This window comes from Crotalus tigris, unplaced genomic scaffold (assembly GCF_016545835.1).
Source record: "Crotalus tigris isolate CLP2741 ecotype Arizona unplaced genomic scaffold, ASM1654583v1 scf7180000023780.715972, whole genome shotgun sequence".
Classification (NCBI taxonomy): Eukaryota; Metazoa; Chordata; class Lepidosauria; order Squamata; family Viperidae; genus Crotalus; species Crotalus tigris.
In genome coordinates, this window is record NW_024100181.1 from 506383 (window position 1) to 529688 (window position 23306).

A 23306-nucleotide genomic window follows, 5' to 3' on the forward strand; every position below is an offset into this window, starting at 1 on the left:
GTTTGACACCCCTGCTCTAGATACCTACCCTGCCTGGCAAGGAGCATAAAGTTTGTGTTTCATTGTGGTTATCTAGCATCTAATTATCTTTCTTCTTCAGAGGGAATTAGAGTGAACCCAAGTGGAAGCCTTGAGTTATAAGTGTTTTTTTGAAGCGTTATAATGCAATGTGCATAGCTGTAGCAAATTTAGGCCTGAATAAGATGGCAGTCTTCATCAAATAACTGTGGAAATCTTTTCCATGCCCAGACACACACACACACACACACACACACCTGGAAAGATGGACTGAAGGTAAAAGAATTCATTGTGCATTCTTGTCAACCTATACAATCAATTTGAAATCAGTTACTGACAATTATGGCCATCTGGCCTGAAACATTCCAAACTATATATTTATGCAATGATAATGTCATCAATAGCATTTCATAGCAGAGGGGAAAAGAAATCAATATCTACATCATATATTAACTTTAAAAAAGTCTATAAAACACTAAATATATAATAAAAATATGCATATAAGGACATATGTAAACTGCTTTGGTAACATCGTATTACAGATGTTTTCAGTGCATTGCAGAGTTTCCAAGGAAACTTCAGACAAAGATATATTTGCTTTGAGGAAGTACTGTATAATGCCATTCCTAGAGAAGCATAAAACATTTTTTCCCCAGTAGTAAGATGTACTTGAACAACAATATTACTTAGTACTGGGTGGCTTCAAAACAACTAGCTAAATGTTGCTTAGTTATATTATAAACAGGAAGTCCTTTCAGTATTTTTTGTCATAAACTTGATCTCGCTGTGAGGGAAATCATTATTGTGCTGATGGCTGACAACGTACAAGCATTTGAAGTTGAAGCTCCTGACCCTCTCGCATATGCATCTAGGGGAAAAAGAAATCAAAATGTTTAACTTGAACAAATGAATGAAGGTTCTGCCTCAGATGTCATGCACACATTTTCCACACAACTGTTTCAGATAAAATGCTTTTATATAAAGACTGCAAAACATGCATATCATATCTAAATGAGAAAAAATTATTTCAAGTTTCCACTGCTATACAGAATGTTCCTTTTCATCCTAATTAAGGAACAGCTTGTACAGCTTTCCATATTTATTTTTTATCGTTTTCACTATTTTCACTCTATAAAGTAAAGAAGGTTTGAAGTCAGTCTCAGTTCTTTTACTTTCAGGGAGATATCCACATAGTTTTTCTAGCAGCACTGCTGAAAATAGTTTACTCCTACTTTTCTCTAAGAAGTAACTGCAAGGATAGATCTTCCATAATCTTTCCTACATAATCTATATTTTTCATAGATCTGATGAAAATGTTTCTAGTTCACATAGCCTTACGTATCAATGAATTTGGGAATTTCAAAATAATTATGACAAAATATCTATTGAGTAAGAAAGTAGCTCAGTGTGCATCTTTGAATTTTCTGTAGAGTCCTTTGTTGAAGGCAAAAGAGGCAGTGACTGCAAAGGATCCTATTTCATTTTAATTTTCTTCTGGCAATATTGTTTTAGATATTCTTTATTTTCCCTAAAATGGATAGTATTCTGCCCCTGCAGAGAAATATTCTGGTGTAATGAATAGTTTCACTTTGAGTTAAAATATCAGCCTTCAACAATTAATGACAAATGAAACAAGACAAATTGAAATCTTGAATTGTGTAGTGTTTCAAGAATAGTTCAGCTTGTCTTTTTAGCTAGGAGAGGGGGGGGATGAGGCTTATTTCTCATGCAGCACTGCTCTAGCATACAATTTAAAATTGACATCTTCATGTTTTCTCTATCTTTTTGTCTTGCTGCATGATTGTAATGCCAAATGGAAAGACCTAAATCAGCCGTGGTAAAGCAGTAGTTATATGGAACTATGGTGGTTAGAATGCAATATGGCAGCATTGCAGGCAAACACTGCCCACAGCCGGGAGAGTTCAATCAGCTCGAGGTTGACTCAGCCTTCCATCCTTCCAAGGTCAGTAAAACGAATTCCCAGATTGTTGGGGACACTATGCTGACTCTGTAAACTGCTCAGAGAATCACTATGGCATGGTATATAAGTCTAAGTACTATTGCTATTAGATGAGATGGTCACTGAAACTTATTTCTCTAATAAATTTGTGTATATTACATCTCACATCAAACCCAAAAGAATGTAGTTATCAGTTTCATCAACTTTATGTACTGTTATTTTTAATGGTATGCACATGTAAAATTGTAATCCAAAGTAATTATGCTTTAATACAGTAGTTGGAGTTGTTTCATATCTATATTGCTTCCAGCAAGAAGATACTGTCTTATGTTAATTCTTAGCAACTAGCTTTGAAACTATGCTACATTGATGTAACACAAAGATACCATCTATTTTAATCACTACCAATTGAACTTTGAAACTATGCTACATCTATGGAACACTTCTGGTTCTCTAGAAACCTACAGATTTATTCCAGAGCAGTCTGAAGTCAAAATCTGATAAGAAACAACAGTAGTTCCAGTTGTTCAGGCATCTTTTTAGTCAGAGCCATTTAGCATTTTAAAGATATTGGGGATAAAACAGATTTTATCTCTTCAGTCAGTTGCAAAAGTAGAAAGGAAAAAAGTAGAAAGGTATGTTTTTAACTCATACACTTTATACTTAGGTAAACTAATGCCATAAATAAAACACTCTTACTTGTTATCTTTGGAATTCGAATCTGTTCACTACTGTTGCCATCCCCTCCATCACTGATTGGCTTTATTTCTATGATATAATCTTCATCAAAGGGCAATGAAAGCTCCACAGATGTTTTGTTTGTCTCTATAATAGACATACTGTTTTGTCTATTCCATCTATAGAACACCTGCAACATATATTTGGTTAAGGGAAATTAATGTTTAAAAAGAATTACGCTATAATAGAAATAATTTCTTTTTCTAAGCACAAAGTACCTTAGGTTCTCTAATGCAAATGACTTGTTTTCTATGGGGTTATGTCTTCCTGTACATTAGAAGAAACTTCTGACCCATTCTTTTATTTCTTAAAGCTGTTTTTCTCTTCATTTAGCTTTGAGAGGTCAGGAGTTCCAGGAGACATCCATGTTCCAGGACTTTATAGGGTGATTTAGAAGCTTGCTCCCGTGACACAAGGTTGAGGCTAGTTTGGCATCTTTATTTTGTAGGATTTGTACTTGCTGCACAAATGCTAATTTATGTTTTTGAATAATATTTTAATGACATTGAGACATAAGGAAAACATTCAGTTTTACTAGGGGCCCACTACGTTGCTAGATATATTTAGTGAACACTAATTATTTTAATAAGGGGCATGGCAGTCAAGCAGTTAAAATGCTGGGCTTGTCTGGAAGGTTGGCAATGAGACCTAAGTATCACATGATGGAGCAAATTTCTGTTACTTGCCCCATCTTCTGCCAACCTAGCAGTTCAAAAGCATGTGAATGCAAGTAGATAAATAGGTACCACTTTGATGGGAAGATAACTGCATTCTGTGTGCCTTTGGCACATAGTCATGCCAGCCACATGACCACACAACTGTCTTCGGACAATCCTCTTTGGCTGTGAATCAGAGATGAGCACTGACCCCTAGAATCAGACATGACTAGAGAGGGGAAATCTGTACCTTTTATTTTATTAAAAAAAATTACTTAAATAGAAAGTTAGTAATGGGCTAATAGGATTATACAGCCCAAGTAAACTAACTCAGTTTGTGATTCTTTTATGAGATTTGTGTTTTGCAATTAATTCACATTAATTGTACAAATAATCATGTTTTCCTGCCCATTACCTACTTTGTATCCTTTCACTTCAGATTCATTATTCTGTGCTTTAACTTGATCCCAGTTCAGTATAATCTTAGAATCTGATGAATTCCATATAATGTTTCCAGGAGGCTGACTTGGAGCTGAATTCAAAACACAGAAGTTTGAATATTATTAAGAAGCAAGATTTTTCTTACATAACATAGACTTGTCTATAATGTACGTCAGGTGTTCTAAGTCAAAGATGCATGTTTTATAACAAATAGACAAATTTATAACACTTTATAATGTGAGAAACATATATAGTAAAACAAAATTGGACAATAGTTCTGTATACTGATGACAGTTGGGAGCAGGCCTTGTTCTGAACAAAAAACAAATATTTATTTTCTCTGGTCAGCTTTTAATTTTCTGTGTCACAATTATAAAATGAAGGCTGAATGAATAGCAGCACTCACAGAAGTATAATCAATTAAAATACAGGCAGTGCTAATTGAACAACCACTCATTCAATGACTGCTCAAAATTATGATGGTGCTGAATGAGGAGGATCATTGTAGAGTGGCAACCATTGTAGTGCCCTGCAATCATGTAATTGCCATTGGCAACCTTCACTTGCTGGCTTTCAACAAGCCACATGGTAAGGGAAGCTGGCTGGAGATTGCAAATAGTAATCACATGACCACAGGATGCGGCAACTGTGCAGGGTACATCTAATGATGGCAACTGGGATTGCTGCAACTGCGATTGTACACAACACAATCACATGAGGTTGCACTTAACAATCGTGTTGCTTAGCAACAAAATTGGTGGTCTCAATAACCCTTGTTAAGTGAAGACAATCTGTTCATTAGAATAAAAATCCTGTCTACCCCCATGCACCATACTCACGTGGCTTTTTGGTTGTCACATTGACTATAGCGCTGGATGGTCCCATCCCTGCTGTGTTGTAAGCTTTGACAGCCAAGTGGTATAAAGCACCGCTCTTCAAGTTGGTGATTTTTGCAAAAGTCTGATTGGTCATAGTTTTCATTCTTCCAGCCTGCTCTTCTTTATCTCCATGTTTCCAATATCTAACCTATGCACACATATTTAAATGTATCCTTATTTGAAATCTACAGCTATATAAGTTTATATTATCTGCATTACAATTCCAAATAGATGAGTTTCTGTTACATGCGTCTTTAGGTTTTAAAAGAATTCACATGTGCCCATTAGGTTTAAATTGATACTACTAAATTTGTAATTGATAAAATTTGTAGATGATAAAATACCAATTGCTAAAATTCATCTCTCTTTAACACTGCTGTTATTATTATCATCTTAATAGCAAATTAATCCTCTCCTTTCAACGTCTATGTGCCCTATATAAGCAAAGAACTTCTGTTCAATATTTGCTTGGATTCTGGATGGATGGTTAAAATCAGGGATAAACATTTCTGATTTTATATCAAATGAGATGTGTGATATTAATACCTTTACTACTAAGAGGTTTTGCCATACTTTAATTTTAATACAATAATACAACTTTAATATAAACAATAACAGCACCTTAATTAATTTTTAGAACTTTCACAGCTCTTCCTAAATTTTTGTAATGCCTGTGTTTCAACAGGCAGCAGCCATTCTAAATATTTATTTCATGCATGAAGAAAATAATCCCTTTCTATCAAATGTTACAACTAACAACTTCCTTGCTTATATCACGTGATGTTCCATTTACATGCTTGTTTTCAAGATAGCATACTCTCTACAGGACATAGAAGAAAAAAATTTCCCATTTTAACCTGTAGTTCAGTGGTAGCGAAGCTATGGCATGGGTGCCAGAGGTGGCAGTCAGAGCCCTCTCTGGGGGCACATGCACTGTTGCCCAGTCCTAGGCCTTCAGCTGGGTTTTATAAAACCTTTTCGCTTTAGGCCTCCGCCGCCGTGTGCAAAAAAACAAAAAGGTTCTATCAATCAGTCAATTTCAACTCCTCGTGGGAAAAAAAATCTTGCAAAGTTGGAATTGATTGATTGAACTTTTTAGTCCCACCCAGTCTACCATTACCAATGGGCCACACCCAGCCAATGGGCCACATCCACCCGGCACCCAACAATGCATAAGTGGGTTTTGGGTTGCAGTTTGGGCACTCGGTCTCTAAAAGGTTTGCCATCACTGCTCTAGTTAATTATTTTATTGTAATCTAACTAAAAATAATATTTATTTAGTCGTGTGAACATGAGAAGAAAAACAGCATTTTGTAACACAGTATACAAAGTGGGATTTAGACTATATGTTGCATAGTTCAAGGAATTTGGGGAGGTAGCAAATGGCTGATTTGCACTTATTGAAACATTTTAAGATTTTTATTTGCAGCCGGATGCATTAAGAACTGAAGCCATATATTTCTGAAGCTCATTGATAGCAATTAGATTTGTATTTCATTTGTTAATAGTTTTTTCATGCATTAAAAACCAGTAAACATTATAAGCCACAACAACCCTGAATGAAAAAGTAATGCACCTACCTCATAGCCCTGTATGCTTCCTTTGCGCTGGATCTGTGGCAGCAAAGACCAAAAGACTTCTATATCTGAAGCAGAAAGGCTTTTGGCAAAGACATTGGTGGGAACTCTGGTGGGTTCTAAAAAATAAAAAAAAAGCACAATAATTAGCTGCAGAGTCATCACACCTACAAATATCACTAATTTTGGAATCCACAAGCTAAATCAGTTATAGATGACCTTAGGCCATCTATTAAGAACCTGGTTTACTCAGAACTCTGAAAATTGTGCTTATGCATAGCATCCTATCATCCTACTGCAACAGGAATTCTCATTCCTCAGACCGATATCTGCCTGCGGCCTGTTAGGAATTGGGCTGCACAAGTAGTGTGCAAGTGAGCGAAGCTTCATCTGTGCATGTGCGGGATCTAGATTGCATACAAAACTATCCTCCCCTAGTCTGCAGAAGACCATTTTTCTTCTGAAACCTGTCCCTGGTACCAGAACGGTTGGGCACTGCTGTAGTAGAAGGAACTTCTGTTCAAGCCACATGAAAATATTATGTAATATTTAATCTGAAATCTCTAATTTATAGAGTATAAGGCCAAGACCAAATTAATTCTGTGCTCCTAAAAGTAAAGTGGTGGAGGATAGAAATAATTTTGAATGTTTTTATGCTTCTACTGTAGCTTATATTTGCATTGGTTTGAAGATGAAAGATGGCAAAAAACCCCTATAGCGGTGCCTTTTTTAATGGTGGCATCATCTGTAACATAATTTATAACTCAAATTAGACTTGTTACCATCTTTTGGATGTAACTAATTTTTGCATTCGCTGCCAGTCACATTAAATGTTATGTAAATGTTACAAGCAGAAGGCAAGATGAGGAGCAAAAGTAGAGAATAGTATCACATTTAGCAGTTACACTTTTATATCTGTCTAAAATCTTCCCGGTTAGGTGGATGTTAACATGTTTACAGTTGAGGGAAATGTATAGATCCTATGATTGAATTCATAGGCATTTGTGAAATTGTGGCTATAGACACAAACAAAAAATGGCAAACATCTGAAAGAAGAGCTAGTGTTTAATAATAATAATAATAATAATAATAATAATAGTAAAGTTGGAAGGGACCTTGGAGGTCTCCTAATCCAACTCCCTGCTCAGGCAGGAAACCCTATACCATTTCAGACAAATGGCTGTCCAGTCTCTTCTTAAAAACTTCCAGTGTTGGAGCATTTACCGCTTCTGGAGGCAGGTTGTTCCACTGGTTAATTGTTCTAACTGTCAGGAAGTTTCTCTTTAGTTCTAGGTTGCTTTTCTCCTTGATTAGTTTCCATCTGTTGCTTCTTGTCCTGCCTTCAGGTACTTTGGAAAATAGCTTGACTCCCTTTACTTTGTGGCAGCCCCTGAGATATTGGAACACTGCTATTATGTCCCCCTCTCGTCCTTCTCTTCATTAAATTAGACAACCTAAGTTGTGTCAACTCTTTGTGATTTCAAGCACCATAGGATAACAGGCCCTCAAGTCTTACACTGTCTCTCAGAGTTTGCCCAAATTCATGTTCATTGTATCAATGATACTGTCTAACCATCTCATCCTCTGCCGTCCCCTTTTCCGTTTGCCTTTAATCTTTCCCAACATCGGAGTCTTTTCCAATGAGTCGTCTCTTATCATTTGGTGGCCAAAGCTTTTAAGCTTCAGCTTCAGTATCTGTCCTTCCAAAGAACAATCAGGGTTGATTTCTTTCAGGAAGAGCAGCTAGTAAGTCCTGATTATTTTCAGCTTTTAGATCTTTTGAACATGATTGTAATCAGGCTGAGCTAGGCTGACTATTTTTAAATATGTTTACTAGCCAATCTTCAGAAATTTAGGCAAAATCTGACTTTGAGTTAAAGACAAAACTGAATTCAAGATTAATTTGAAACTCTGTGATTAGATTCAGACTTTAAAGACTGAACTTGTATGGGTTATGATTTACAGCTGAATATGACTATCTTCATTGTGGAGATTATCCAATTATGTTTAAAAAAATCAAGCAAGATTTTATTGCTAAAATTAATTTAGAGAAAATTGTACTGCTATACACAGATAAGGGAATAGTTCATAATTAGACAAGATTAATTCATGCTAAATTTCAGTATCATTCTTCAGAGAATAAATGCGCAACAGACATTAATTATTCATATCTGTTTATATGTACACACATACATACACATAAAATAGGGTTAGCAATTATCAAAAGGCCTTATAAAACATTATCACAATCCTAATGTAATTTCGCAATAGGTTTAAACTTAATATGCAAACATGCTACTGCATGTGCTGCCAACACTGATAATAGTGCCATTAAGCATGAAAATGAAAAATTAACATTTTAATTTGTGAAAATATTTTGACCCAAAAGGTCCTCTTAAACCTCTCACTGAGCAGTGTAACGTAATGCATGTCTCAAATGAATTATCTCATTCTTCAAACAAAATGTCACCATGATTAATATTAATTTACAAGAGAATGAAACCTAAAATTGGGTACATGCCATTTCTTAGCAGCATATGTGGACATTAACAATAAGAGGGATGCAAGGCCATTTCGAAAACAACCAGCTTATCATATACTGCCAGATTATTTGGCTATGCTTACCTTCATCAGCTGAATAAACAACCGTGACAGGGCTGAAAGGACCTTCTCCTTTGTTGTTGTATACTCCAACTTTAACTTCGTAAGGAGAAAATGGAGGTAAACTCTCATTCCGAAAGACGTATTTGGAGGCATCTGGTGAAACCACTACTGTCTGCATCCAGCTTATTGTACCAACTGGGCGGAAGGCAACAACATAGCCAAAGCCTCCTCCATTCTGTAACTCTTCTGGCACTGTCTATACCAAGAGAAGAAACATGGAAACAGGTTGATGAATAAGTTGTGTTTGTTAAGAGGCATAATAACATTTATCCCGGAAGAATGAAGAAGTTCACCTTGGAACAATTTTTCCTGGCAAAGGTAATAAGCACTCAATTCTAAAAGCATCCCATGTTTTATTACTAATTTGTTTCAGACCGTTCGTATCCTTTTAATAGTCTATTTGCTTTCTGAAACGCCTTTAGTCCTAAAATAGTGTAAGTTAGAAGAAAAACAAACTATACTTATAAACATTACAGACAGTTAGTAATCAAGGCAGAAGCATCTAACAGCCATCTGCAAAGAGACAATTGTAAGTTTATTGTCTCCCATAAATGCACTAGCTGTGGTTTGATCCAAGTAAAGGTTATACTCAAGAATCGAATAAACTGCTTATGCAGATGGAACATTACTTTCTGCTTTATATAGCAGTTACAATTCTTGACAACAATAGCTGAATAGCATCCTTCTTTAGCTCCGAGTCACAAACGTGAGAAAGGTTTCTATTACAGTATTTTTGAAGCAGAATAAGAAAAGCAACATATTACATTTTTCTAAAAGCATCTTGGTGGAGCTTAGAAATGTTTTTGGTTCTTTAGTATTACTATAAATGGAAAATTGATGCCTTAGGTTTTTTTTCCGAATTCTATTAGTTATATTCTCATTCCCTTTGATAGGAAGAGCTACTGTACATCAAGGCAGAAGGAGGGAACCACTTTAGGATGATAGATGATGAAAAATATCAATCATCAACTCTACTTTAGCCTTTGTGCTGTCTATATCAACTGTTCTGCATGTCTGGGAATTCTGGGAGTTGAAACCCGCATAGCTTAAAGTTGAGAAACACTGGTCTACTCAATAAATTTATAGCACAGAATGTAATAGGAGAGTATGCCACCTTGTTCTTTGCCTCCAGCAGAAGGGTGACCTTACAAAGCATTTATAGTGCCCACCCTGTCCTATAGCCTTGATCTAAGAAGGACTGATAGGAACACATTATCTTGTCAGCTTACACCACAATCAATCTTGTAAACAAGGAATATCCAATAGGCTTTCTGGAATTCCATGAGGTTCAATCAAAATGTGAAAACTTGGAAGCAGATGGCAGAAAAAAGTCTAATAAAATGTATCTCTTAAGATTTAAACAGTGCTGGCTTACTGTTTTGGCATGTGATAAGACTGACATGGTAATCCCATATTTGGTGTAGGATACTGCTATTTCATTCCTAAATATATATATATATATATTGGTAGCCTCTCTACCTCTGGTAGTTTTTCCAGAGGAACTACTGTATGTTGGCATTAAGAGCATAGACTAATTGTATGAATCACACAGAGATAAAATTTCACCCAGGTTGGAAATTGTCCAATACTATGACATCAATCTAACATGTAGACCTCAATATTTTGATAGTTATCTCTCTGCATCACTGCTTTTGTTTGGTTTAATTGTCAGCACATAAGCCTGCTCTTTATATCATAAAGAGAGAAGATATTTTATATGATATCTGCATCACCGAGAGTTTTGTGAGAGAAATGCAGCCTTACAAATTTGATTAATCAAATAATAAATACAATTATGATTGCCCAAGCCTGCAAGAATTTATAAAAAAAATAGTCTGAACCTATAGTGTTTCTGAGTTATCATATAGAACATGACACATTTTTCACCTTGACTTTTGGACCTCAAGTCTAGTCTGGTTAGCTAGACTTTGCCTTATGTAAATAAAGTGTGTGTGTGTGTGTGTGTGTGTGTGTGTGTGAGAGAGAGAGAGAGAGAGGGGGGGGGGAGGGATTTAAAGCTTTTAGCTCAGAAAGTGAAAAAACTAACCTATAGCCACATTTGTTTCTATGTATTCACATTCTCTGAATAATTAAGAACAAGTAGCAGTGCTGTAATGTTCACTTTTTTCACCTCTTTCTCAGCAAAATTTTTAAAGCACATTTATTCCATGCTCAAATATAGTTCTCTTTAGAAGTAGTAAAGCCTAGGCCTTTGAAACTGTTCAAACTATTAGATCACAGATTCTCCAGTTTTTCACCAATGTCTCTCTACACACATTTGTGTGCTGTTTCTACTTTTGCAGATGATACATAGTGTAAATTTTGAAGCAAAGAACATGACTACTTTAACAAAGATGTGAACAGAAGACTTGCATTGGAAGTGTGGTGCAAACTAGTAGCAAGCAAACAGTTTAATCTTGAGGCAATTACCTGACAAGAAGCCTGTTTGCAACGTTTCTAAGTTTAACAAAACATAGGTCTATATTTTTCATCATTTTCATTATATTTCTTTCATAAAAATTGTTCCCAATAAACATAAATTTTGACTGTTGGAAAGAAGAAAATAAGTTGACTATGTCAATGGTGAAAGGAGAGTTCTAGCTGGCTTGCTATCTCTCTCAAGCAGATAATTGTCTAAAAAATATCTTCCTCCTTGGTCATACTTGGAAAAAAAAGAGAGAGAATGATAGAAAGGTATTAATCCATCATGAATGCATATATATAACAACCCTAACACTCAAGCTGACATTTGTAACATTGATATTCCCTCAAGTTAACAATTACGCCACACTGGCTCTCACATTCTGAGTTAGTCCTGGATTAAAATGATAAATCTAACATCTTTAAAACAAATAAACATCAAATAAGATCCTAAAACATCCCTAGCTTACTCCCAACTCATACTTGCTAGGTTGTAATGCTACAGTCTCTTGGGACTTAGAAGCCATAAATATGAGAAACAGGAATGATACATTTTTTTAAAAAAATGCATATAATGTATGGTATAAAATAGGGATGGTGGTGCAATGGTTAGAATGCAGTATTGCAGGCTAATTCTGCCAATTGCTAGGAGTTCGATTCTGACTAGCTCAAGATTGACTCAGCCTTTCATCCTACCAGTTAAATGAGGACCCAGATTATTGGGGACAATATGCTGACTGTGTAAACTATGAAGCAGTATATAAGTCTAAGTGCTATTGCTACAGTAGTTGTTCTGGTAGTCCTTGGCTAGATGTCACAGTGATGGTGAATTTCCTTCACAGCATCTTTGTAGTGCTTGTGTGTTCAACCTCAAGGTCTCTTCCCAGATTCCAGTAAGTACTAAAGTAAATGCTGAGACATATGGTGGCCATCCATTCTGAAGATGTGATCCACCCATCTCAACTGGCCTTTGATAATCGAGTTCAATGCTGATGGACTCCACATGATCCAAGACTTCCAGATTGGAGACATGCCTTGTGAATAAATGCCAGTATTAGAGCAGAAAGTACATATGTGAAATTTCTCTCTGTGTTTGATGTGCCTTCAGTACAGAGTCCAGGACTCCTATCGATATAGGAGATAAGGGATAATCACACTTCTGAGCTCTGTAGATTTTTTTAGAGATAAAGTTATTGTGTTATTGAGCACTTTATTGTGAAGCCGCCTTAGTTGTCTGATTGGTCTTGCTGATCCTGGAGTCAATTTCTCTGTCCAAAGACCCAGCGCTTGAGATGATGCTTCCCAAGTATTACTGCCTGATGTAACCATTTCAAGTCATAACTGATTATTAAGAAAACAAATGATGTCCCTCCTGACTCCGTACATTACTTACCTCCCATATTATAACTAATTCAGATTTAGTACCACCACCTCCACTGACATTGGCTGGTGTGACTTCAGGAACTGCAAAAGGGGAAGACAAATACTGTACTGTAGCAACCAGGCCAAAATGCAAATCCGATGCTATAATAACCTATTGTAATGATTTTAGATATAAGTATGTTAGGACTTAAGACAAACTCAGTTGCTTGAAATTTCAAGGCAATTTGCATAATCAAAATTGCTTTTCCTAAATTTTCCAGATTTTTTGTTTGTTGTATATTTTTAATTAAGATGAACTTACTTTTCAATGCAGTAAGTATTATTGTGCTTTTCCTGCATAATTGCATTGCTACCAATGTCCTTAATCTTCTTGCCACTAATGACTTCAATCAGCTTTCTAAAACTGTGGGTCATGACCCCCAGTGGGAAAGAACAGTGAGGGAGGTCTTAATTTTTTAAAAAAATCTGCATCAGAGAGAGATTGAACCTTGGATTTTTGAGTATTGCTAAATTTACAAAACATTTTTTTTCTTTAATAGCAACTTCTTTCTCTAGCAAAAGAATGAGGATTCTGTGAACAATTAACAATAACGCACTCTATTCTTGATGTTTTCCTATGTCTCTCTGATATTTCTGCTGCCGGTCGTGATATTTTGTACATTTCATACAAGTGCACATATTAAGTGTACTTATGAGTGAATTTCAGTTTTTTATTGATGATTTTTAAATATAAAAAAATTATTTACAGAAAAGATAATTTATTTTTGGAAACAATGAGTAAAACCATATCCATATCAAACTATTGGTTCACTTAACATTCATGTGACCAACCCATTTTAGGGCTGCTACTATATATTACTGTAATGGGTAAGCTCCATTAGGGTCATATGTCAAGGACCAATTGTATATTAAATTACTTTCTCCCTTACTTGTGAAACTATTTATGCCAAATATGTGCTTTATTTAATATCAAAAAATATTGATCGAAATATTGTTTCTTTTTCTAATCCTACTTACGAGCTTCTTCAGTTCTTCGTTTCTCTGATGGTTTGCTTGGCTCCCCAATTCCAATAAGGCTGGCAGCTACTATTCGGAATTCATATTCAACCCATGGGTTCAAGCCTACCACCGTTGCTGTAAACGTATTTCCATCAATGACATCAGGCACTGGAAGAAATGTTATGGATCAAGAAAGAGAGAATGAAAAAAAAAAGTATGCCTCATAATCACTGCATAGTTGAAAAGTCATTATATACATATAATTTTAAAGGTTCAAAATTTATTACTTAAGAAACACAGTAAACAGGAAAACAAACTGAGTAGAAATAATCGACGGTTAGGCTACAGAATTTAACTATGAGTTGGCTGTTCTTATTTTTTATCAATACTGAATTTATGGTTAACAAAATCAGGGCAGAAGACATGGAATCAATGCTAATCAGTTGATTACCATAATTGATTAGTTATAACTAATTTGACAGAAAGAAAAAACAAATGGTTTGAGGAATGGGTACAGAGGACTAAATAAGAAGCCATCACCAGACTGAATAAAATTGAAACAAAAGAATGAAGTATTTTGAAATGAAGCTGTGAAGTAAGGGATCACTGCAAGGAGTACCAAAGATACGTGTGTGAGGTTTGTAATGAAACTGTAGAATTGAAATGAATACTGTTAAGTACAGTATTAGCTTCCAAGGAAAAATTCTAAAAAAGGAAATTAAAAAATGCTGTAACAATGGTGAAAATGGTAAGTCTTTAGGTGTACAGATGGTACTGATACTGGAAAAAATCTTAAAATATGGATGTGGTTTGCCTGATAGCAAAAGTATCACTTGTCTAACCCAACTGTGGAGATTGCATTTGTTCCTAACATAGGAAGAATGGCATTGTTTTCTATTCACAACTAAAGGTAGCTTGCTAATCCTAGCATTATTGGCAGAATTCTGACTAAAATGATAGGAGTGTTAACAATAAGCAAAATTCGATAAGAGCAGCACAGCTTTATTCCAGGCACAGAGGGTGGAGATTAAATATTGCTGTTTAGCAGACAATTAAGACTGGGAAATGATTGGGAAATGTCTATTGTATGCTTCTTAATTTAATGAAATGAATAGGATTGAGTTGTGGAATGCTTTGATCAGGCTCACAGAAAGTGTATATCTGATGGATATAAAACATATAGCACACTAAAACATACAGCACATGCTTAACTAATGGTTCAGCCACAAACAGGGAATAGGACAAGAATGTGTGTTAGCTCCTTGTTTAATGTATTCATGAATAAATATAAAGAATGCTTTAGTAAAATTAGAAGTGTGTTGGTTAATTTCTTAAATATATACATCTAATTTTGCACGTAAGTGATGCTGTGTTTTTGAGTGAGAAATGGAAAGGTTCATTGTGAATATTACATAAAATACATAAGGAATGTGGATCTGAAAATTAAGGTGGAACAAGGTAATGAGGTTAAAGTCTGGAGAATGATTGCATGATAAAATACAAACCCCAAACTTGAGAAATAAATGCATTTGTGTCCCTTGGAAGGATATTTACTACAGGTTATAAACTTTATGTGGAATTTTTAAGGTGTGTAAATGCTAGTTAATGTTAGTGGAAAGTACATGGTCTGTTAAAAGTAATGAATATTTTTCAAAAGAAGCAAGAAGAGTTGGGTATAAAAGCATCCTTCTGCCCACTTTGTCACAAGGAAAGTTGGCTGTGTCAGGTAAAATAAAAAGCTGAATGGAATAGGAATATGGTACTCAAGCACTTATAGTAAAACAAAATAAAGTAAAGAAAGAATGTCTACAGAGATTCTCAGTCATCCAGGTCAATGTTGTCCCAAAGGTACTTTTTCAAGAGGCAACTGGACTTTGTTTTTCCTTTCCTTTCAAGTAAAAACAAAAAGTCCAGTTGCCTCTTGAAAAAGCACCTTTGGGATCAGTAAGGCGACTGGTCCAGATGGAATACCTGCAGAACTATATAAAGAACAACAAAGTGCACTCAATCAATACCTACTAGAAGTTTTCAACGCAGTATTAACCGATGCTAAAATACCTAAGTCCTGGTTGGAGGCAAATATAATATTGATTCCAAAAGAAGAAGCAGAAAAAACACGGATAAAAAATTATAGACCTATATCATTATTGAATTCTGATTATAAAATTTTTGCCTCAATAATGGCGGAGAGATTCAAAAAATACCTAGTTGATTTCATACATTCGGATCAAAATGGGTTTTTACCAAACAGGCAGACTAAGCGGAATATAAGAACAATTTTAGACATCCTTGAATTTTATGAATCACATAGAGATCGTCAAGTGGCACTTCTGTTTCTTGATGCACAGAAGGCTTTTGACAATGTTAATTGGCAATTTATGATCCAACAACTAAAATCAATGGATGTTGGGGAAAATTTTTTAAACATGATAACTGCAATTTATTCTGAACAAAAGGCCAAGATCATAATAAATGGAGAGGCTACTGATAAATTCAACATACAGAAAGGCACAAGACAAGGATGTCCTCTCTCGCCATTGTTATTCATATATACATTAGAAATTCTTGCTAGAGAAGTAAGATAAGAAGAGCAGATTAAAGGACTTAAGATCAAGAAAGAAACATACAAACTTCAAGCTTATGCAGACGACTTAGCATTTATATTAGAAGACCCAGAACAATCAGGCCAGAAATTATTCGAAATATTGGAAGAGTATGGGGATCTGGCAGGTTTGAAAATAAATAGAAACAAAACAAAAATTATCACAAAAAACATGACTAACATACAAAAAGGAAACCTCAAGCAAAATTAGGTATACAAGTAGTTTCCAAATTAAAATATTTAGGGATAGTTATTTCAGCTCGCTGCTCATCAATTAAAGAAGTCAATTATGGCAAATTGGTCAAGAATATAAAAGTAGATTTAGACCACTGGAAAAATGTACATCTCTCATTACTCGGGAGAATTGCCACAGTGAAAATGAACATCTTACCTAAAATGATATTCCTGTTTTAGAATATTCCAATTCAATTAGACAAGAAATTTTTCAAGGAGCTGAATAAATTAACCTTAGAATTTGTGTGGTCAGGTAAGAAGGCAAGAATAAAATTAAAGGCACTACAGGATGCCAAAGAGAGGGGAGATTTAGGGTTCCCAGATTGGGAGCTATATTACCAAGCAGCGGCGCTAACATGGATTAGAGACTGGATAACCTTAGAAAGTAAAAGATGTTTACATTTAGAGGGTTATGACCTCCAGCAGGGCTGGCATGCTCACATATGGATGGGGCAAAGCAGAAACCACCAATATTTTTTAAGACATAAGTTTCGGCAAGAATTAATAAAAAGCTGGAATATATTTAAACATCAATATTACACAAAGACCCCGGCTTGGCTATCGCCATTGGAGGCAGTCACATACCCCAATTTGTACAGGATAGACAAAGCTATTATATATAAAGACATCTTGACAGAAGAAGGTTATTTAAAACAAAAACAAGAGCTAAAACAACAAGGAATAGACATGGAGTGGTGGTCTTATCTCCAGATACAAGCAAGATACATGAAGGATAAGCAAGAATGGGGAATTAACAGACAAGATACAGGGTTAGATAAAATACTGCTAGGCCCAGAGAAAAAACAAATAAAGAATATTTATAAACACCTGTTGGAACATAAGCTATATGAGGAGCAGGTTAAAGAAACAATGGTGACATAGGCAATAGATCTAGGATGTAATATAAATATGAATCAATGGCGGCAAGTATAGGAGCGAAATAACAAAATCACAGTGGCGACATCATATAAAGAAAACCTGTATAAGATGGTTTACAGATGGCATCTCCCTCCAAAATGTATAACGGATATTCATCTTTGTGTTGGAAATGTAAAAAAGAAAGGGGCACCTTTTTTCATGTATGGTGGACATGTAGAGAAGCACAGGTGTACTGGCGTATGGTCTGGGATTGGGCAATAGAAATGACTAGGCAAAACATTCAATACAAACTGGAGACATTACTATTAGGAATACTAGAGAAAAATGTAAATAAAGAGGACACATATTTAATTATCCATGTGGTCACAGCAGCAAGGATACTATTTGCTCAAAAGTGGAAAGCAATGGAAGTACTGACTGGGGAAGCACTAATAAAGAAAATTATGTATTGTGCAGAACTAGATAGGATAACTAAAAGATTAAAAAATCAGGAACAGAATTTTATTGAATATGGAATAAATTTTATAGATGGAGGGAAAAAATGGAGGTCACAGTAAAGAGATAAATTGAGATAGAGACTAGAAATGTTTAGTTGTATATAGGTATATTATATGTAATTAATGTACAATATGGACTGAGATGTCAGTCAAAGACGATTTACCATGTTTAATGTTTTTAATCCTTTTTTTTTCTTTGTACTTAATAAAAATTTATTTAAAAAGAAAAAAGAAAAAGCACCTTTGGGACAGTAAAGAAAGAATGTATGGTGAAAGAATATGGATAGAATACTAAAAGAATTAACTTGATTGAATGAATTGATATAAATTAGATTTAGTTATAGTTCTTTCTCTTTTCTTATTTCTTATGCTTTGCTGTGCACTGTATAACATTGCTTACCATGAAAGGAACAACATGATGAATATGAACTTGTAGGAATTATTGATTTTCTTATTCTCTCTTTGAAGATCATCATATATGCTGTATTTTCTGTTTATTTATTACATTTTATAGATTCATGCCGACTTGACCATCTTGTGTATATAGAAATGTTTAAAAAAATCTCTCTGTATGCTTTAAAGTGCTTGTGTACCTGTATTTACTCCTTGCCATCCAACAGAAAACGGGGTCCTTGCTTGAATAACGTATGTTGTAATGGGACTGCGATTATCTGCTCCTGGTCTCCAAGAAACCTGAGCTGTAGTGTCTGTTATCTCATCAATTGTCACAGCTTCAGGAGGACCTGGGGGACCTGTTATGAAACATCCAAAATAAACAAAAATACATTTTGGTTCCCCTCAGTGAGGTATACATAGCAAATAATAGTCTGCAGAAGTAGTCCACATTTAAGATGAAGAGTTGCAAGACTTTCCTGTTCAAGTCTAAGAAAAAAGAGGTATTATGAAAATCTGTTCTTTGTAGAAGGAACTGCAGGAGATCCAGATGCAAAATATATTGTCCAAAGTAGCCCAATGATTTCAATATTTAATCCATTCTACACTGCCTACTTCCGCAGAGTTTTCAGTGCCCGTGATGGTGTTGTAACCTTTAACAAACTTGAAATGTTTGGGATATTTTGGGCATTATCTTTTTGATTTGGATCAGTTGAAATTCTTGGCATTAAGGGATAACTTCTGTTATAAAACTTTATTCTAAATTATTTTTATTCTTAATCTAAATTTATTCTGACCTAGATAAACTTTAAACGAAAAAGAACGTTTGCAATGGTGAAAAATACAAAATGTTTGAATTCCTAAAATCTTTCTCATCTGAATGTAGAATGTTATCAGTAGGAATGCTATAGACTTTCAATACAATCTTATTCACATTCATAGGGAAGTACGCCCTAAAGCAGTGGTGACGAACCTATGGCACGGGTGCCAGAGGCGGCACTTAGAGCCCTCTCTGTGGACACACGTGCCGTTGCCCCAGCCTCGCCTCCCCCTGTGACCCCTCCTCTCCAGCAGCACCTTGAAGGAGAGTTGCCCCTGAGCAGGGCCCACGCAGAACAGCGCAGCCAAGGACATGGCAGCCAGGCAGCATAGACAAGACTCTGCCTTCACACCCCATCATGCACAGTTGATGCTGCAGGGTGCAGGCAGAGGGCGTGACCGCCATAGCGCTGCTGGGCTGCCTGGGCAATCTGCGGTGGGCCCTGGAGGCGGTGAGTGGTTCTGTGGGCAGGCTGGGTGGGGGATGAGGGGCAGAGTGGGAGCGGGGCAGGGGGTGGAGCGGGGGAAGGGGCAGTTTTTGGACACTCGGTCTCTAAAAGGTTCGCCATCACTGCCCTAAAGGCTCAGTGGTTTATCTTTGCAGATAAGTGTGCTTTAGCCTGAAACACTTATCCAGTGTAATTTTTGCATGTCTTCTTGGAAATGGAGAGATTCAATGACATCTTTACATTATCTCTTTGTGCAAGATGGCAGTGAGCTTAGAAATGGTAAATATTTGGGGGCAGCAAAATGATTTTATGAGTTATTTCACAGTATCAGCGGGTTGTTTTTGTTTTTTTGCATGAAAGCTGTGATGTGGATACTGTCTTGTCTGACCTGGGTACCTTCTGCTGACCTGTAAGAAGGTAAAAGGTTTCCCTGTTAGTCATGTCTGACTCCTTTCCGTTTCTTGGCTGAGGGAGCCAGCATTGTCCAAAGACAATTTCCATGATCATGTGGCCAGTATGGCTATAGGTCAAAGGCGCATGGAACGTTGTTACCTTCCCATCAAAGTGGTATCAATTTATCTACTCGCATTTTCATGTTTTCTAACTGCAGGAACTGGGGCAAGTAATAGGAGCTCACCCCGTTGTATGGAGCTTGAGTCTCAAACCTGAACTGTCAACTCTCCAGCTGACAAGCTCAGTGTCTTTAGCCACTGAGCCATCGCACCCCTCTCAGTGCTGACCTGTAGCACTGTACTTTTTACTAGGAGATGGACTATTGCCTAAGTGGCCATATGATTAGAGCAAATCTATTCACTGAGGATTTCCCCATATCTGGAACATTCTCATTTCAGATATTCACCAAAATCCAATAGAATGCCTTTCTGACTGAGGATCAGCATATGAGAAGCACTAAGGACTTTTCATTCTCTCTATCTCTTATCACTTGTTTGCCAATTGCCCTCCCTGCAGTTACACAGCTGGGAATTATATTGGTTACACCAAACTATGCCTCTGAAGAACAATGTAAGTTTATTAGCCCAATAATTGTACTTCGGTGCCCATGGAAGCTTCATCCCATTCCCCTCTATTTTGGTACCTTGTTTTTGTTTTTTTACATTCCTTTTCCCCATATCCCACATTCTGGAGGTCTTCCATTCCTCAGGAAATAGATGGGAAATCTCTGTTTTAAGGGTGAAATCATAGTGATGACTGAGAGTTGAAGTCACAATTTTAGTTGCTCTTTTCAAAATGAGATTGAAAATGAAACTTTAAAAATAAAGTAGATTTAACATTTAATTTTTTATTTATTTTATACTACAGGCTATACTGTCAGGAACTTTGTCATACAGTATTAAATAAGTCTTAACAATACAGTTTGAACTGTACATATATATTCCATAAATCAATTATTGACAAGCATGCAATTTCTCAAGGTTTTCTAACAGTTCTGACTTTTATTATGAACACAAATTGCTATGTAATATATTTGTTTTTTAAATATGTATTTAGTTTACTAAATAACACACATTTAGTTTACTAAATATATATGTTGGACTCTGCTTGCAAAAGATGTATTACTTAATTTCAGTAACAACATTGTGAAATGCTCTAAATGTCACCTTAGGCTGCACTTATTTAAAAATAAACCCCTTGAATTTAGTGGGATTCACTCTTTAAGTAAACATGCACCAGATTATGATTATAAGTTAAGTTTTCATCATGATGATTCTTTTCCTATAAGAGTTCTCTCTATTGATCATTACGGATTGTGTGTATAGTATATTGTGGTATATAATCTTATATATCTTTCACACGGCTGCTTTTTAAAATGGCTGCTTAAAGAAGATTCACCAGCTGTGAGAAAGAATAGTTTGAATGTGTTTGCTGGAAGCACCCAGCACAGTCTTTCCAAGAGTAGATTCCATAGTAACACATCAAATTAAAATGTAACACATCAAATTAAATGGGGTTTGTGCTGAAAACTGTAAAAATGACGACTTTAATAGAAAGCTTACATTTAACTAAACAAATTAGCTTCTATTAAGGTGCTACAGAGTGCTTTAAAAGAGTTAAGATTTGGAAGGTCTTCTAATCCAACCCCCTGCTCAAGCAGAAGACCCTGTACCAGGGGTAGGGAACCTTGGCTCTTTTATGGACTTCAACTCCCAGAATTCCTGAGCCAGCCATGGGAGTTGAAGTCCACGAGTCATAAAAGAGCCAAGGTTGCCTACCCCTGACCTATATCATTCCAGACAAATGTCTGTCTAGTCCAGGGTGTTAAACTGCTGGTCCGTGGACCGGTTGCATCATGCGGAGGCTGTGCCCCACCCCAGCTCTGGCAATGCAAAAAAAGTCTTGATACATCGTGACACGTCACATGTCGGGTTTGACAGCCATAGTCTAGTTTTTTACATTCCTCCAGTGATGGAGCTCCAGCAACTCCTGAAGGCAAGCCATTCCATTGGTTAAGTGTTCTCACTGTTAGGAAATTTCTCTTTAGTCCTTTTTTAAGTTTATTTTGCCGAATTTGATGCAACTGAATTTGTACACTTAAATGAAATGTCAGTTACAATGAGTAGTGAGTTTTTGACTTAAGTTAGGTTCTAACTCATTTGTTTGATTAAGGAAACGTATGTTTTTCATCATGAATGAATACCAGTAATAGAAAAGAAAGTTTGGCTGGTGTTCCCTTTTATCCACTAGATGGTGCAGTGTGGCTAGAAAATGGAGCATTAAAAAAAAAATCCTACAACTCCAGATGCAAGAATTCACTATGTTCACGGACCTCTGTAATGCATTTTCTTTTAAAAGACTCCTATTAAAATGTAAGATTATTTCATCCAAAAGGATGTACATACTTGAGAACTTCGAGTATTACAGATATTAAACATGTGGCAGCCTAATTTCTGAGTATTTAAACTGTTCATTGAACCTTGTTCTCATTAAGTGGAGCATGCATTTACTAAAGCTACAATATATCTTTTAATTCCATGAGGGAGCAGCTGATAAACTGCAGCTGCCTTTTTCAATGGACAATGAACATGCCCTCCATTTTCCCACCTCCCAGCTACTCTAGAATAGCTAGACTAGACTAGGAAGTCTTCCAAAAATAAATGTGAGTAATACATGATCAGGGTATTTGCCTGATTGATACAGTGTTATTTATTGCATTTAATAAAAATCAATACTTTTATTTAAGAACTGAGTATAGCAGACCCACGTTTCTGTTTTGTCAGCTTTGCTCCCATATATATTATACTGAGGAGGTACAAAACATTACCTGGAGTCTCATACAGGCAATCCTCAACTTACAGCCACAATTGAGACCAGAATTTCCATTGCTGAGTGACACAGTCATAAAGTCAGATGTCATCTCATCGCCTATCTTAGCAACAGTAATCGTGGCACTTCCCATTGCTGACGTTAAATCCTGTTCGTGGAGGACCCACCCCAATCCAAACCCACCTGGCCTATGTCCCTCCTGACCCCAAGCCTCAGTGAGATAAAGAGCTGCCTCAAACTCTCTCCACTTGTTTATCTCTCTCCCCATCTCTTCCCTTTTGGTCACCCTACCTCCTACCTTGCAGGAAGGCAAGGGGTCCCAGAATCATGCAGCTGTGGAGGTGTTGCCATACTCCCAGTGAAGAGTTTCTTGGCATGCCACAGCTCTGGGGATGCAAGAAGCCCCTGAGTTATAG

At 36.2% G+C, this 23306-nt stretch overlaps 1 protein-coding gene across 4 annotated transcripts in view; it reads right to left on the minus strand.

Annotated features, from left to right (window-relative positions):
• Positions 1 to 289: 289 nt before the first annotated feature.
• CNTN4 (contactin 4) overlaps positions 290 to 23306 on the minus strand; it is a 175042-nt gene continuing 152025 nt past the window's right edge. For 2 of the 4 annotated variants that reach the window (XM_039321679.1, XM_039321678.1), the window contains exons 11-20: positions 20705 to 20788; positions 18541 to 18699; positions 13754 to 13903; positions 12747 to 12817; positions 8894 to 9128; positions 6272 to 6387; positions 4653 to 4839; positions 3792 to 3904; positions 2678 to 2846; positions 290 to 886 (exon numbers count right to left, since the gene is read on the minus strand). In XM_039321679.1, the coding sequence (XP_039177613.1) occupies positions 786 to 886; positions 2678 to 2846; positions 3792 to 3904; positions 4653 to 4839; positions 6272 to 6387; positions 8894 to 9128; positions 12747 to 12817; positions 13754 to 13903; positions 18541 to 18699; positions 20705 to 20788 (1385 nt within the window). In that variant the 3' untranslated portion in view covers positions 290 to 785. The remainder of the gene's footprint in view (positions 887 to 2677; positions 2847 to 3791; positions 3905 to 4652; positions 4840 to 6271; positions 6388 to 8893; positions 9129 to 12746; positions 12818 to 13753; positions 13904 to 18540; positions 18700 to 20704; positions 20789 to 23306) is intronic. The other 2 variants (XM_039321681.1, XM_039321680.1) reach the window with 1 other exon arrangement.